This window comes from Neophocaena asiaeorientalis, unplaced genomic scaffold (assembly GCF_003031525.2).
Source record: "Neophocaena asiaeorientalis asiaeorientalis breed wild unplaced genomic scaffold, Neophocaena_asiaeorientalis_V1.1 scaffold65, whole genome shotgun sequence".
NCBI lineage: Eukaryota > Metazoa > Chordata > Mammalia > Artiodactyla > Phocoenidae > Neophocaena > Neophocaena asiaeorientalis.
This window is the reverse complement of record NW_020173215.1, coordinates 6,506,854-6,521,560: the sequence shown is the minus strand read 5'-3', so window position 1 is coordinate 6,521,560 and position 14,707 is coordinate 6,506,854. Positions and strand designations below refer to the sequence as shown.

The following is a 14,707-nucleotide window of genomic DNA, read 5'->3' as shown; positions in this document are numbered from 1 at the left end:
TCCAATCGTGGACTCTAAGTCCATAGGCATTAATTTTACAAATGGTTTCTTTCCTGAGATGGATTTAGTGAAGGTCATTTGACTAAGTTGTTTTCCATATCCTTTTCATTTATCCCAGGTCACCCTCTTGTTCTCTCTCTCTTGCCAATCTTCTTTATGATTCAACATTGAGCAAAAATAGACTTTAAATAAAGCTAAAACTAAAGAAAAGTACAAAATAAAGGGTATTTTCAACAGTTTTTTGGATTGTATATCTATTATTATGCTTTCTACAAATATCAGGAAAAAATGTTGATTCAAATTGGCTTGAACAGTAATTTGTATTTTCTTATGAGATATCCATAGTGGGACAACTCCAGGTGAAGTTCACTGGCTCTGCTTCTGAATACGTTTTTTGGTTTTGCTCTCTTCTGCATATTGCCTTCATTCTTAGGCTATAGGAGGGATGCAGCAGCAGTTCCACGTGCCACATCCTTCCACAGTAATTTTTATTGATTGAAAGGGACTTATTTTTTAAACCTCCAAAGAGAGGAGGAGTCGTTTCTGGGAGGTCCCAAAGTAGACCTCCCCTTATTTCTCACTGGTCAGAATTGGGTTACCTGTTAATTTCTAAACCCATCATCAGCTGGGATAGTGAGATCTAATCAGGATCTACCCTCTGGAATTTGGAGTGGACACAGTGTCCTCTAAAGCCTGTGGCTTTGTGGAGGAGTGATGGATACCTCAATACAACCAGGATTCTATCAGAGAGGAGGAAGGGGGCAAATGAATGTTGTGTAGGTAACAATCTCTGCAACAGATTGTTTTTTTATTTAAAGCATTTCTAATTTTTGTACTCATTTATCTAAAATGTAAGTAATAATTTCAAATTTAACAACAAAAAATTTTTTAACTTTAGATTTTAATTGGCATGTGAGACATTTTACCTGTTTACAAGCTTCTTGATTGTGAGATAGTAGTCTTATTTTCAAACATTAGTTGATTCTTTTCATCAAGTCAATGTGTTAATTCAAAATACACTAAGATGAAACTAATAATTAAATTATTTTTTAAAACAGACTTTTAAAAAGGAATGTAGTACTGATACTGCAACAACATAGATGAACCTTGAAAGCATTATGCAAAGAAAGAAGCCAGACACAAAAGACCACGTATTGTGTGGTTCTATTCATATGAAGGTCCAGAATAGGAAAATCTATAGAGACAGAAAGTAGATTAGTGGTTGCTTAGGGCTGTTGGGGAAATGATAGAGGATAGAAGAGTATAGCTAAAGGGTCCAGGATTTCTTTTTGAGGTGACTAAAATATTCTAAAATTGACTGTAGTCATGGTTGCACATATCTGGCACGCTAAGAACCATTGAATTGTACACTTTAAATGGGTGAATTCATTGTGAATTATATCTTAATAGAGCTGTTTTTTTTAAAAATAGCCTTGATAGAATTGTGATTGGATGTGCCTAATATTTAAAATCGACAAATAACATTGGAGTTTATCATTACAGTTCTCAAGCAATGAAAGCTAGCAGAGATAATTTTCTTTTAAGGTATGCCCATCTTGAGAAATTCTGGTTCTTTATAGCCACTGCCCCCTTTAAAGATCATTTTCCTTCTTCTTAGTCCTCCCTACAGTGAATTATCTCTCCCAAACAACACAGATTAGAAGTCTAGCAATTCCTCTATAACAAAGTAGCCTTACCTCCATTCATTTCTGCTATAAAAACTTAACAAAGCTCTCAGTAATTTTCTTTTCTTTTTTTTTAAAATAAATTTATTTATTTTTGGCTGCGTTGGTTCTTCGTTTCTGTGCATGGGCTTTCTCTAGTTGCGGTGAGCAGGGGCTACTCTTCGTTGCAGTGCACGGGCTTCTCATTACGGTGGCTTCTCTTGCTGCGGAGCGTGGGCTCTAGGTGCACAGGTTTCAGTAGTTGTGGCTCGTGGGCTCTAGAGCGCAGGCTCAGTAGTTGTGGCGCACGGGCTTAGTTGCTCCATCGCATGTGGGATCCTTCCAGACCAGGACTCAAACCCGTGTCCCCTGCATTGGCAGGCAGATTCTTAAACACTCTGCCACCAGGGAAGTTCCAGTAATTTTCATTTACAGTAAAGACACGTGAATAAGGAGAAATAGGTCCTCTGCTTTTATTATGTTAATTGTGGTGAGGGACTATTATTATATATATGTTTTCCAGCCTTTAATATTTATTTTCCTTCTGATAAATAAAACTCCATTGCTTAATAAATTAGACATTTGTGGTTATAAATTTGTAAATTCAGAATGTTTTAAAATCCATGCTATAGTTCAAAAATTTGTATCTATAGTGATGAAATTATTATAAGTATAAATAACAGAATTTGCCTCTTCACAGGATTTTCTGTTGTGATAATGTCAATATGGCCATATCTCCAAAAGGTTTGTGCACTTTATTCGTCTCTTATGTAGCTGTAGTAGTAATAACTCTTATGTAGTTAAGAGTTTTCTAGAGAATCTCTTTGGTATTCTGAGTTAATCTTTACTAAAATAACTTGAGATAATTCTTCAAAAGAGGCTTATAAGTAAGGTGACTGTATGCTTGATTGTGCAAACCAGAGCACTCTTGAAGTGAAAAGAGTGCGTTAGCAGGAAAATAGGATTATATCCAGACAATCGCAGGCAAATGTAGATGTATGGTCACCTACTTATTAGCCACTTTCCCATCCCATCCATACCCCTTCCCTAATAAAAAGGAAACTAAGCTAGACATAGTCTGAATTCCTATAATGTATAAATGATATTGCTATGGAATAACTTGATGCTTTCTGATAGAATAATTTGGGTTGTCAGGTGACATTGTGAAAAGAATAGACAATACGTGTATTTTGATGCTGTGGTTACTACATGGGAAGGAGGGAGTGACAAGAAGATGCAAGTTTGGTGGGTACTCTAACATCAATTGATCATCAGTTGATGATCAAGTCCTGTCAATTCTACCTTTTTAAAAAATATATTTGACATATAACTGTCAGTTCTGTCTTAAAATTCCAGTAATGAATTTATTAAAAATCAGTATTTAAGGTAGAGACATAATTAATCTATAATAATATTTCAGTTAAGGTTCTTGAAGGAATTCCTCTGTACTTCCTAACTCCTCTTCACTCCTTAACCTGATACAATCTGATTAACTCCTCTGCTACCCTGCAACTGCTCTTGATGAGGTCTCCAATGACTTAATCGCTCACCAAATAGTAGATAGTTTTCAGTCCTTACTTTAGGTGACATTTGGGTAGTGTTTGACATTGTTGTCCTCTCTTTGCTTCTTGAAACTCTCTCTTAGCTTCCATGACATTACTCTTAACTCTTTATTCTTAAATTATTTTGTGTATTTTTCTTTATCAACTTGCCCCTTATATTTTGGTTTTCTCCAGAGGAGAGAGAGAGAAAGAGAGAGAGAGAGAGAGAGAGTGTGTGTGTGTGTGTGTGTGTGTGTTTCAGCCTAGATCCTGAGCCTTGGCCAATATTAGATCTATAGCCAGTAATTTATTATATCATGTACTTGGATGAACCTAAGGTCCTCAGATCTTTACACTTTTTCCTCCTTTTTTTTCTGGAGTGCTTTCCCTCCCTCCATCTCTCCTTTCCTCTGCCATTCCCTTCCTCCCCTTCTTCTCCACTATTTTTTATTAATTCTTCAAGGCTTTGATCCAATGTCACCTCCTCTGAAAAGCCTTTCCTTACTGTCCCTCACCCCAGTTTGCATTAGAAGGTTTTCCTATGTGCTTCCATATCCCTTTATCATTAATACTTATTGAGTGTTGTAACAGCGTTTAAAAATTATACCTATTATATATAAGAAATTTATTGACATCTTATATTTCATTTTAGATTTTTTAGTTTTTATAATTTTTTTTTTTTTTTGCGGTACGCGGGCCTCTCACTGTTGTGGCCTCTCCCGTTGCAGAGCACAGGCTCCGGACGCGCAGGCTCAGGGGCCATGGCTCATGGGCCCAGCTGCTCCGCGGCATGTGGGATCTTCCCGGACCGGGGCACGAACTTGTGTCCCCTGCATCGGCAGGCGGACTCTCAACCACTGTGCCACCAGGGAAGCCCAGTTTTTATAATTTTTAACTTAAAAATACTATTTTCTTATGCTATCTTTTAAAAGAAATATAGGAAAAAAATACACATTTTACTTTTTAGTGATTTAGTGCCACATTTTCACTGCCATTTTGAAAATTAATTTAAACTAATTAAAAATTTATTTTACATGAAGTCATTACTCATGACACTAAAAATTCTTTCCATACTGGCAGAATTATTAGAATTGGAACAGAGTATTTAACAATTCTGGAGCAATATCTTCTGTGCTAAAATATGTATTTCCATGTATAAAAACTCTTGATTTCTATGGTCCCTGTATCTAGTTTGTTTAACCTCAAAATTCTCAAAAGAAAGGTATTTACAAAATTAGGTCTACTCAGCATAATAAGTTGAATTTTGAAAAGGTACACTCCTTTCTCCAGATATTTGTAATCTCTTCAAAGGTGAATTTATTGAGAGCACATGAACATATCACTAGTTCTTTGGCAAAACAAGCATAACATTTCCACCAAAAACCTTGTGAGTTAATTTTCTCAAGTTATTTCATAATAATATTATAGCTCATTGTGTGCCAGGCACAGTACTAAATCTTTCATCTAAATCATCTTTTAATCTTCATAACAACTCTGTGAGGTGGTCATTATCACTCCTGTTTAACAGATAAAGAAACTCAGACTAGAGAAGTTAGGTAGCTTGCCCAAGATCACACAGCTAGAAAATGGTAGAATCAAGCCTATCTGAAACCAAAATCTGACTCTACAGTGCTATGTTACCTACTGTCTTAAGATTTTTCATTCTTTTTTTCAAATGTTATTTGTTTATTTATTTTATTGACGTATAGTTGATTTACAATGTTTCAGGTGTATAGCAAAGTGATTCAGTTATACACACACACACACACACACACACACACACACACACATTCTTTTTCTGATTCATTTCCATTATAGGTTTTTACAAGCTACTGAATATAGTTCCCTGTGCTATACAGTAGGTCATTGCTGTTTATCAAAATTTTCATTTTTAATTGAAGGCTACTATCTCTTTTACGATAATATGTTACCAAATATTACTTAGCTTAAAAGTCATCTGTGAGAAAGATAAAAAGCTAGGCCCAACCACCCCTCTAAAACCCCCAAACAGTAAGTTATCTGTCTGAAAGGAATTTGGCACTGCTGTGAATCGCTGACTTGTGCTTCTGGCCCTGGCTGATAGACAGCTATCAGCCCAGTGATTCCGTAGCCTGTGTTGCCCAGAGTTGTGATTGATTTCCAGGAAAACTCATATTCTTAAACCCAGATTTTGATTTGGAATGATAGGTTATCTGTAGGCCCAGGGACATAGTGGGACTACTCATGCATGTTACAATAAAATGTAATAATAAAACTGACATATCAGTAAAAACAAAATACCAAGAAATATTAATTTTTTATGTATAGGTAACATTCATTTAGTGCATACTATAGGCAGACATGACCCTAGGCACTATACATGTCTTGGCTTAAATAATTCTCATAACAACTCTGTGAAGTTACCCCCATTTGACAGATAAAGAATTAAAGCATGCTGGTTTTTTTCCTCAGCTACTCAAAAATGTAGGATTTTTCAGAATCAATTAAGTAGAACCTGGTTTGGAAACTCCTTGATGGCAAGAACTGTGTTTATTCAATTTGTATTCATATAGCCTCGCACAGGTTTTGTCGCAGAGAAGGCCTTAGTGACTGTTAATTGGATGAATAAGCAATAATCTATAAGTAAATAGTTGAGGAGGCTTGGAACACATCTCAGCTCCCATAGCGAAGCATTAAGAGTTCTAGAACTTTGTCAATATTATTAACATGTTTAGAGAAGAATGTTTTGAAATTCAGTACAGCGCACTGTGGGCTTTTTTTTTAAGAGAAGAAATGGATCTAACTTTCACTGAGGTGTGCAAAACCAAACAAGTTTACAGATAATGACCATACAATATGAGTGGGTAAAAGTCTTAAGAGCTTGATGTGTGAGTGTGTGTGCGTGTTCACAGGGGAGAGGGAGCTAGAGGGAGAGGGAGAGAGGCAGAGAGGCAGAGAGAGACAGAAGGAGTTGGGGCTCGGGGAGAGAGAGACATACACACAGATTGACACAGACAGACAGACATGGGGGTTAGGGAGATGTTGCTGATCCAGACTAAAGAGATCCTGGAAGATTTCCCAAAAGCAGTTATATCTGAGCTGAGTTTGGAAGGCCTACGGAAACTGGTCACTAGAAGGGGCAGTCTGGGCCACGGAGTAGGAGTTTGGAAAGGCATTCCTGATAGAAGGGGCAGTAGAGGATCCTGTGCAAAGGCCTGGAAACAAAGAGCTTGACTCATTTTGGAAACTTCAAAAAGTTCTGTGTGGCTGGAAGTTAGAACTGGGGGGAGGGAGCATGCAGAGAGATGAAGTTAGAGAGGAGAGACAATGACCAGCTTGTGAGCTAGTTTTACATAATAAGTAGTTTAGACTTTATCCTGAAAACAATATGATAGAGATCATTAGAGATGGCCAGAGGATTGGAAACAACATGCTGTTATTACTATAAGAGAGAGAGAAACACACAGGAGCACAGATAACAGTTCAATTACTGAACTGATACCTTCTGTTGTAGCATAGAACCTGTATCTTCCAAACCATTTTACTTTCCTGTTACAATTCTAGCAGATTCCAGTTTTCCAGTCATTGTAAAGAATAGTATCCAATAAAAATAGCAAATGTTGTTAAAATTGTTAGAGCCATCTTCAAGAGTCAGCTCACTTCTGTCCATGAACTGGACACTTGACTATTATGATCAATTGATATCCTGAGAAGACACTTTTATCCTTTTGCTTTCAAACCACTAGACATATAATATTAAAATTGTTTTCATTGCTTTTTTGAAAATTAATTTTTAAATTTATATGACATGACGTCATTATACTTATTCACTCTTATTTCTCATCCCACACAAACAGAAATGTACCTAAATATCTTCATTTTAAGCTTTTTAAAAATATCTTTGGAAGAGAAAAGGCCATGGTTTTCCTTATTAAATTGTTCTACCACTTAACCTATATATGTTTAAACTTATGTCCTAAAATTTAATGGCTTTTATTTTTCCAAATTATTATATAACCTACCATATTTTTAAAAACCCCATCTGTTGATTTATTCCATAGTCCCTTTTGTAAGCTAACATTTTCTGTTTTCTGAAAGTATTTTCTGAGTTGTAATCATTTGGTTTTAACCTCAGTATTAATGATATATAAATCCTCTTTGGTAGAACCCTGGATTGTCTATGCTGAAAGGAAGAATTAGTAGTAGGTTTAATGAGAGAAATTTTATTATTGTCTTTAAGCATTTGATTATTGTGCCCAGTTAAAAAAAATAGATTCACAGTGCTAATGGTTGTTTAGTTTATAGAGTAGCATAAGGTAAATAACTGTATTTACTTTACAAGAATTAAAGGATGGCGTATTATTTTTATGATGTTATTGTTAGGTATATAATGTGATTTTTTTAACAAGATTTTTATGACAGAATTTCTATAATTGTTCTAAAAGATGAAGTTTCCTAAACATTTTTCCTTGTGTATAGTGAATTGTTAACACATTTAATTGTAATGTCAGAAGTTTGAATTCCTTACTGTAAGTAATGGTGTTATAAAACTTATGTGTTAGAATTATTGTTTTTATTTTTTTAATAAGAAATGTTACATGGTCAGAAAAAATGTATTTGGATTTTTAACTTTACTTTTCTCGGATAACAATTCTTAAAGCATTGTACTTTTTTCTGCAGATTGATCACACTGCTGATGCAAGTTTTTTGGGCTGGGTTATTGCTTCTTTTAGCCTTGGCCAAATGGTAGCTTCACCTATATTTGGTTTGTGGTCTAACTATCGACCAAGAAAAGAGCCTCTTACTGTTTCCATTTTCATTTCGGTGGCAGCCAACTGCCTCTATGCATATGTCCAGGTTCCAGCTTCTCATAATAAATACTACATGTTGGTTGCTCGTGGATTGGTGGGATTTGGAGCAGGTAATATGCATGCATGTATATTTTTGGTTGTGTTGGACTCACATTCATCCTGACATTTATGGCCTTCTCTCATCTAGGGTCACCTCTTCTCAATCTCCTATACGACATTCAACATACAGATGTCTCATTGCAAATATCTTTCCTATCATTTTGCCTTTGCTCATGATGTTCCCATTACCTATCGTTTCTCTCTTCTGTTCCCATGATTCTTCATCCTTCAAGATTCAGTTCAAGTTCCACCTCTTCCATGAAGCTTTCTTAGGCTACACTACTGCTTCTCCAACATGTCTCCGGCATTTGCTTATATACTGTTTTCATCCCTTATCACCACCTAGCTAGTAAACTTAGTGTAATTAGAGGCAATCTATGACTTTTGAAAATATTCTCTAGCCCCTAGCAGAGTCTCTTCAACATAAATGCTCAGCAGATTTTTAGGATTTTTTTTTTATAAACATGTAGAGTGTGTAGCATATTTCTTTTAAAACAATGTAGCAATTAGTAGGACTCCATTCACTCAATGCTTTCTTGGTATTTAATGATGAAAAAAGTTTAAGTTTCCTGTATGCCATTTTTTCATTCATTCACATCTTTAACTGTGTTTTCACAATACTAAAAGTAATATTTTCCATTAATTGATACATTTGTTCACTATACATGCCTTGTATAATCATAAAGAGGAAGCAGTAACTATGTTGTAGATTAATATTTCTTCTTCTGTATAGAGCCAAATTAAGTCGAATTTTTATAAACTGGAGAATATTTTCTTTTACTTTGTATTATTGTGTCTTTTCTTAGGAAATGTAGCTGTTATTAGATCATATATTGCTGGTGCTACCTCTCTTCAGGAAAGAACAAGTTCCATGGCAAACACAAGTGCATGTCAAGCATTAGGTTTTATTCTAGGTCCAGGTAGGTGTTCTTCACTTATCATTACTTGGATTTGAATTGGGAAAACTTTTGAGGTTCAAATGTTAGATGCAATTCAAGTATAAAACCTCATAGCTGAAGGCAAAGGGAGGGAAACTGATATTTTTTGATCTAGCAGTGAGGCTAGGCTCTTTATATGTGTTAACTCATGTTCCCTAAATCAAATGTTATTAGTCCCACTGTACAGATTAGGACACCAAGGCACAGAGAATCTAAGTAACTTATCCAGGGTCACCCTGATATTAAATGGGAAATATGAGATTCAAACCTCACTGTCTGATTCCAAAGTATACGTTCTGTCAGATAATCATTTAGCTTGACATCTCAGCAAGAGTTTGCTTTTTTTTTCCTGTTTATGAGAAACAAAATTCTTTTAATTGAAGGATTTGAGGAAAGTTATAGGAGGTTTTTTCCCCTTTTTGCCCATACCTTTAAGACTTTTCTAAGGTTGAAGAAAATGAAAGAGTTTAAAAAAGATTTACTAGTCTCTTCTTCTTTCCAAGCTTTCATAGTTTAATGAATATAAAAATATATTAATGAGATTTAATATTTCCCTAAGGCCGATTAATTTTCTGCTAAATGAGTAGAGAAATTAATTTTTTATGCCTAGCATAACTTTGAAAAACCATATAATTGGCCCATGCTTTTAATATTGCAGTTATAAATAGAATCAATTTGAATCCAGCTCAGTTTACTTCATCATTAACACCCCAACCTCCAGTTTCCATTACTTTGCTTCAACAGAAGAAAGCCTAATTCATCATTCACCAGAATCTAGTATTTTAGTTCAGTGTTCTGGAATAAAATATAAGCAGAAATCTAGAACAATTGAACCTATTGCCTTACTATATGCATGAGGGCATAGTCTGGGTCTTTTTAAGCTTACCACTCTACCCTCAGTTTCTAGCACAGTACCTGGTATAGGCTTAGGTTCTCAGTAAATATTTTGGCCATCTATTTTAAAGATTATTCACGGGGCTTCCCTGGTGGTGTAGTGGTTAAGGATCTGCCTGCCAATGCAGGGGACACGGGTTTGAGCCCTGGTCTGGGAAGATCCCACATGCTGCAGAGCAACTAAGCCCGTGTGCTACAACTACTGAAGCCTGCGCCCCTGGAGCCCACGCTCCTCAACAAGAGAAGCCACCGCAATGAGAAACCCACGCTCGCCTCAATTAGAGAAAGCCCGCTGGCAGCAATGAAGACCCAACGCAGCCAAAAATAAATAAATAAGTAAATAAAAATTTTAAAAAAAGATTATTCACTAAAACATTTTATATTAAAGATGAGTAAATGTAGGCCTGAAAAGATTAGATGACTTTTCCAATAATAAACACATCAATAAGCACAAACATTTATTGGGTGCTTAACCATATGCTAGATGCTGTTCTAAGTGCTTTAGGTGCAGTATTTTACTTAATCCTCACTCTAAGGTTACATGTAAAGTCCTGGCAGAACGAGATATAGAATCTAAATCAGGAGAGCAAACCAATACTTACCCAATCTGATTTTTGCCACAGATCCAAATTGAAAGTGGTATTAAATATATATAATTTAAGTACCATATACACAGTAATATTTTAAAATATTGAGTCAAAATGTGACAGTTTCGGGCTTCCCTGGTGGCGCAGTGGTTGAGAGTCCGCCTGCTGATGCAGGGGACGCGGGTTCGTGCCCCGGTCTGGGAAGATCCCACATGCCGCGGAGCGGCTGGGCCCGTGAGCCATGGCTGCTGAGCCTGCGTGTCTGGAGCCTGTGCTCCGCAACGGGAGAGGCCACAACAGTAAGAGGCCCGCGTACCGCAAAAAAAAAAAAAAGTGACAGTTTCTTATAATGAAATTGATTAAACTTTAATAATTTACTTATGGAAGAAATTGTATAACTTAAATTTCATACAGAGATGTATTTTAAAAAAAGAAAATACTGGCAAGTTATGTTAGGTATAATCCCTTGTGAATGCCTGTACATCAGTGCTTCTCACCCATTTTTTATGTTATTGTCTCCCTAAGGAGGCTTTTTAGACATTTCTTTCCTAATCACTCCATCCCATGAAATTTTAATACCACAGACCTATATTGTATGTGTTTTATGTACTGTATGCATATCTGTGCTTTATACAGAAAAAGAGTAAATGTTTTGCCTCTCCCCACCAAGAACCAATTTTCTTGCCCCTGTTGAGATGTCTGATGCAGATGGATGATTCCATCTATTACTTCCAATTCTGTGGTAAATATTTCTCACATTTATTTTAGCCTGTGCCTCCCATATAATAATTAATCTGTATACATTTTATTTTAATAAGTTTTTCAGACTTGTTTCGCACTCATTGGAGAAAAGGGCGTGACATGGGATACCATTAAGCTGCAGATAAACATGTACACAGCACCAGTTTTACTTGGCGCCTTCCTGGGAATTTTAAATATTATTCTGATTCTTACTGTATTAAGGTAATTAGATAGAAATGATAAAACTACTCTTGTAGATTGTGAAATTAAATAAGCATTATCATTGTTGGAGAATTATTATTTCTATGATGTCTTTATTTGGTTTTTGATGTCTAGTTGTGTTCATATTTTCTTATCAGCTAACGCATGTGGTACTGACAACTAAAATAATAGATGATGAATAAGAACAGATTATAAGGTCTTTAAAGATTCAAGGTTTGGTCTTGGTCTACTAATGATAGATTTCTAAGTAGGGGAAATGGCATGAAAGCAACATTTTAAGTAGATTAATGATTAGGTTCAACCTTAGATACAAAAGTTACTCATAATGTGTATCTCTTTTATATATTAGAAAAAATTTTATAAAACTGCAGAAGTTTTGTTACTTTATATTTCTTTGGAGTGTTTTATCCAAGAGTCCAAAATGTTTATAACTCATGTTAAAAATCATTGGAAAACTTCAAATACTGGTTAAGGCAGCTCATGTGTGCTTTTGGATGAATTGAGGGTTTTTTCATTTTATATGATTATATAATAATAATTGTAACTTGTATTTTAAAAATTTTATCGGTTATATATCATAATAATTTCATTACTCAGAAGACAGTAAAAGAAACTATACCAGAATGTGAAAAAATAGAAAGCTAGTAATAAATTTAAACTATTATCTATTATACTAAGCCTTTCATGGATACAATATTTATGTTTTTCTTTTAAGAGAACATCGTGTGGATGACTCAGGACGACAGTGTAAAAATATTAATTTTGAAGAAGGTACTATTGACCTGTTTGACTAAATTACTATAATATTACAAAGTGTTTCTAATGATTCTGTCTCTTTGATATTCACTTGAATTTTGTCTCTGAGGATAGTACAATGGGTAATTGGGGAAGATCTTCAAAGTTGAAAGTTAGCTAAGTTGATTTTTTTTAAAGGCATGCCTATATCAGTGACTTGGTGTGCACAATTGGTAAGGTTAAGACCATTGCTAAAAATCACTTCATCTTGTTTCCAAAAAGCCAATATCCTAAAATCCTTGAGATTTTGGAATGGTTTCAGTATTATTGCTACCAAATGTATCTTTCTGTTTCAAGTATTTCTTTATTCACTTAATCATGGGAATAAGTATGGTTTCTCTTTTGTATTTTTATTCTTTTGGTATACTCTACAAATACCCATTTTCATCCTTCATATCTTTCTCTGACTTATAAATAGGTACCCAGTCTGATAAGTAGGTATATTTTACTAAATAAACTATTATTTAAGTACTCCTAGTTATGTCCTCCTTGAGGATTGTCCCCCCATGCAAAAGAATGCAATTTAGTCCTTGTCCTCAAGGAGTTTATAAAGTTTTGGAAAAGACACTGTTAATTTTTACCAAGTTCTTTGATAGACATTTTATTTAATTTTTACAACAAAACTGGTGGAAGATAAAGTTAAAAGTAGTCGGGTGGAGAGCAGAGTGGTGAGGAGCTATAGCAAATTTTGAACAAAGGAGAAGTATGACGATAGATTGCAAGTGAGGCTAATCCAGATATGTAAAGGCCTGAACTACAGCACTAACTGAGAATGGAGAAGGGATGAGATATGAGCTTTTGAAGACAAAAAAAAAAGATTCTGACAGGTTGGATAGGGAATATTAAGGAATGGAGGGGGTTGTTGAAGATGTCTGCTGGGTTTTGATTCTAGACAATTGAAAGAATGAGAGAAGGAGAATTTAAGAAGGGACACTGGCTGAAAAGATAAGGTGATTTCAATTTGGTTTAAACCAAATATAATGCTACCCTAGAACAACTAAAAAATTCCAGAGGCATCTGTAATTCTGGCAGTAGAGATCAAAGCTAGAGATAGAAATTTGGGAATCATCCAGTGAAAAACACTACAGCAACAAAGAGAGAGTGAGAGAAAGGAGGAAAGGAAGGGGTAGATGAATCAAGTGTGGCAAAATATTGTTGAATCTAGGGCATAGATGGATAAGGATGTGTTTGAAAGTTTTCAAAATAAAAAGAAAGAAAAAAAGAAACAATGAGTGGTGAGGAAGTGCCGGCAGTGGGTTTAAGCTACTGTTTTGAAAAGGTGTAAGATAGGATGCTAACTTAACAGACCTATCTCTCTACCTCTTTAAAGGTAAAGAGAATGAGCGAGTTAAAGAGGGTGAGGTTGAGGGGCTGAGAAAGGGAAGATGCACAAGAAATCTTTCATAAGTTGAAGGGGATAACCATATAGATCCTTGCTTTATTGACTTTAATATGCTTAGAAAACACCTGGGAACCTTGTTAAAATGCAGAGTCTGTTTCAGTAGGCCTGGAGAGGGAGAATCTACATTTATAACAAGCTCCTATGGGAACTGATGCTGCTGGTCTATGAACCACACTTTGAGTAGCAAAGACATACAGCTACATTGTCAAATGTGGTAGCCACTAGTCATATTTGGCTGTTTAAACTTAATTCCATTTAAGAAATTCCTCATTCTCACTATCTCACTAGCTACATTTTTTTTTTTTTTTTTGGCTGTGTGGCGTGGCTTGCAGGATCTTAGTTCCCTAACCAGGGATTGAACCCGGGCCACATCAGTGAAAGCGCCGAGTCCTAGCCACCGGACCTCCAGGGAACTCCCACACTAGCTACATGTCAAGTGCTTAGTTAATGGGTATATGTGACTAACAGCCAGCTGTACTGGACAGTAGAGAGAAAGAACATTTCCACCACGTCAGAGTTCTATTGGACAACACTGCTCTAAAGCACAAATCGGAGTTTAAAAAGGAGAGATCTGTTTTCTTTCATAAGATTTCTAGGTCCTTCAAAATAATTTTTATAAAACAAAGATCATTTTTAAATTTCAATAAATGTTTAGATAAAACATCAAGTTGTTCCTATTATTAAAGATGTTATCATGGGATAGGATTTAATTTCCAATTACAGTTTTTTAATCAATATGCAGTGTTTTATTAAAATTCTTATAATTAGGATACCTAGTCAGTTCCCACAGTTTAGGATGCAACATTTCTGAGTCTCCCCACTAAAGCTAGCACTGGTTGGAGGCTGCAGAAAAGTAAACTCCAGTCTAACTTGGGGCAATGTTGATATTTGATTCAAAGGAGTAAAGACTGGCTTCTAGATGGTGATTGAGAATCAGGGAGGTCTATCCAAAATAATTTGAGGCCCACAGGGACCAGAGTCTACCCCAGAAAAGGAACTGGACAAAGGTGTGACTGCTTTTCTTTGTGTGAAAG

The 14,707-nt window shown here is 35.5% G+C and overlaps 1 protein-coding gene across 2 annotated transcripts in view; it reads left to right on the top strand.

The window, feature by feature from the left end:
- The window catches only part of MFSD8 (major facilitator superfamily domain containing 8), a 39,977-nt gene that overhangs the window by 9,723 nt on the left and 15,547 nt on the right, over positions 1 to 14,707 (top strand). The window contains exons 3-7 of one of the 2 annotated variants that reach the window (XM_024745066.1): positions 2,365 to 2,408; positions 7,865 to 8,105; positions 8,901 to 9,014; positions 11,332 to 11,476; positions 12,192 to 12,247. In XM_024745066.1, coding sequence (XP_024600834.1) covers positions 2,365 to 2,408; positions 7,865 to 8,105; positions 8,901 to 9,014; positions 11,332 to 11,476; positions 12,192 to 12,247 — 600 coding nt within the window. Of the gene's footprint in view, positions 1 to 2,364; positions 2,409 to 2,454; positions 2,910 to 7,864; positions 8,106 to 8,900; positions 9,015 to 11,331; positions 11,477 to 12,191; positions 12,248 to 14,707 lie in introns of those variants that run through there. The other variant, XM_024745067.1, reaches the window with a different exon arrangement.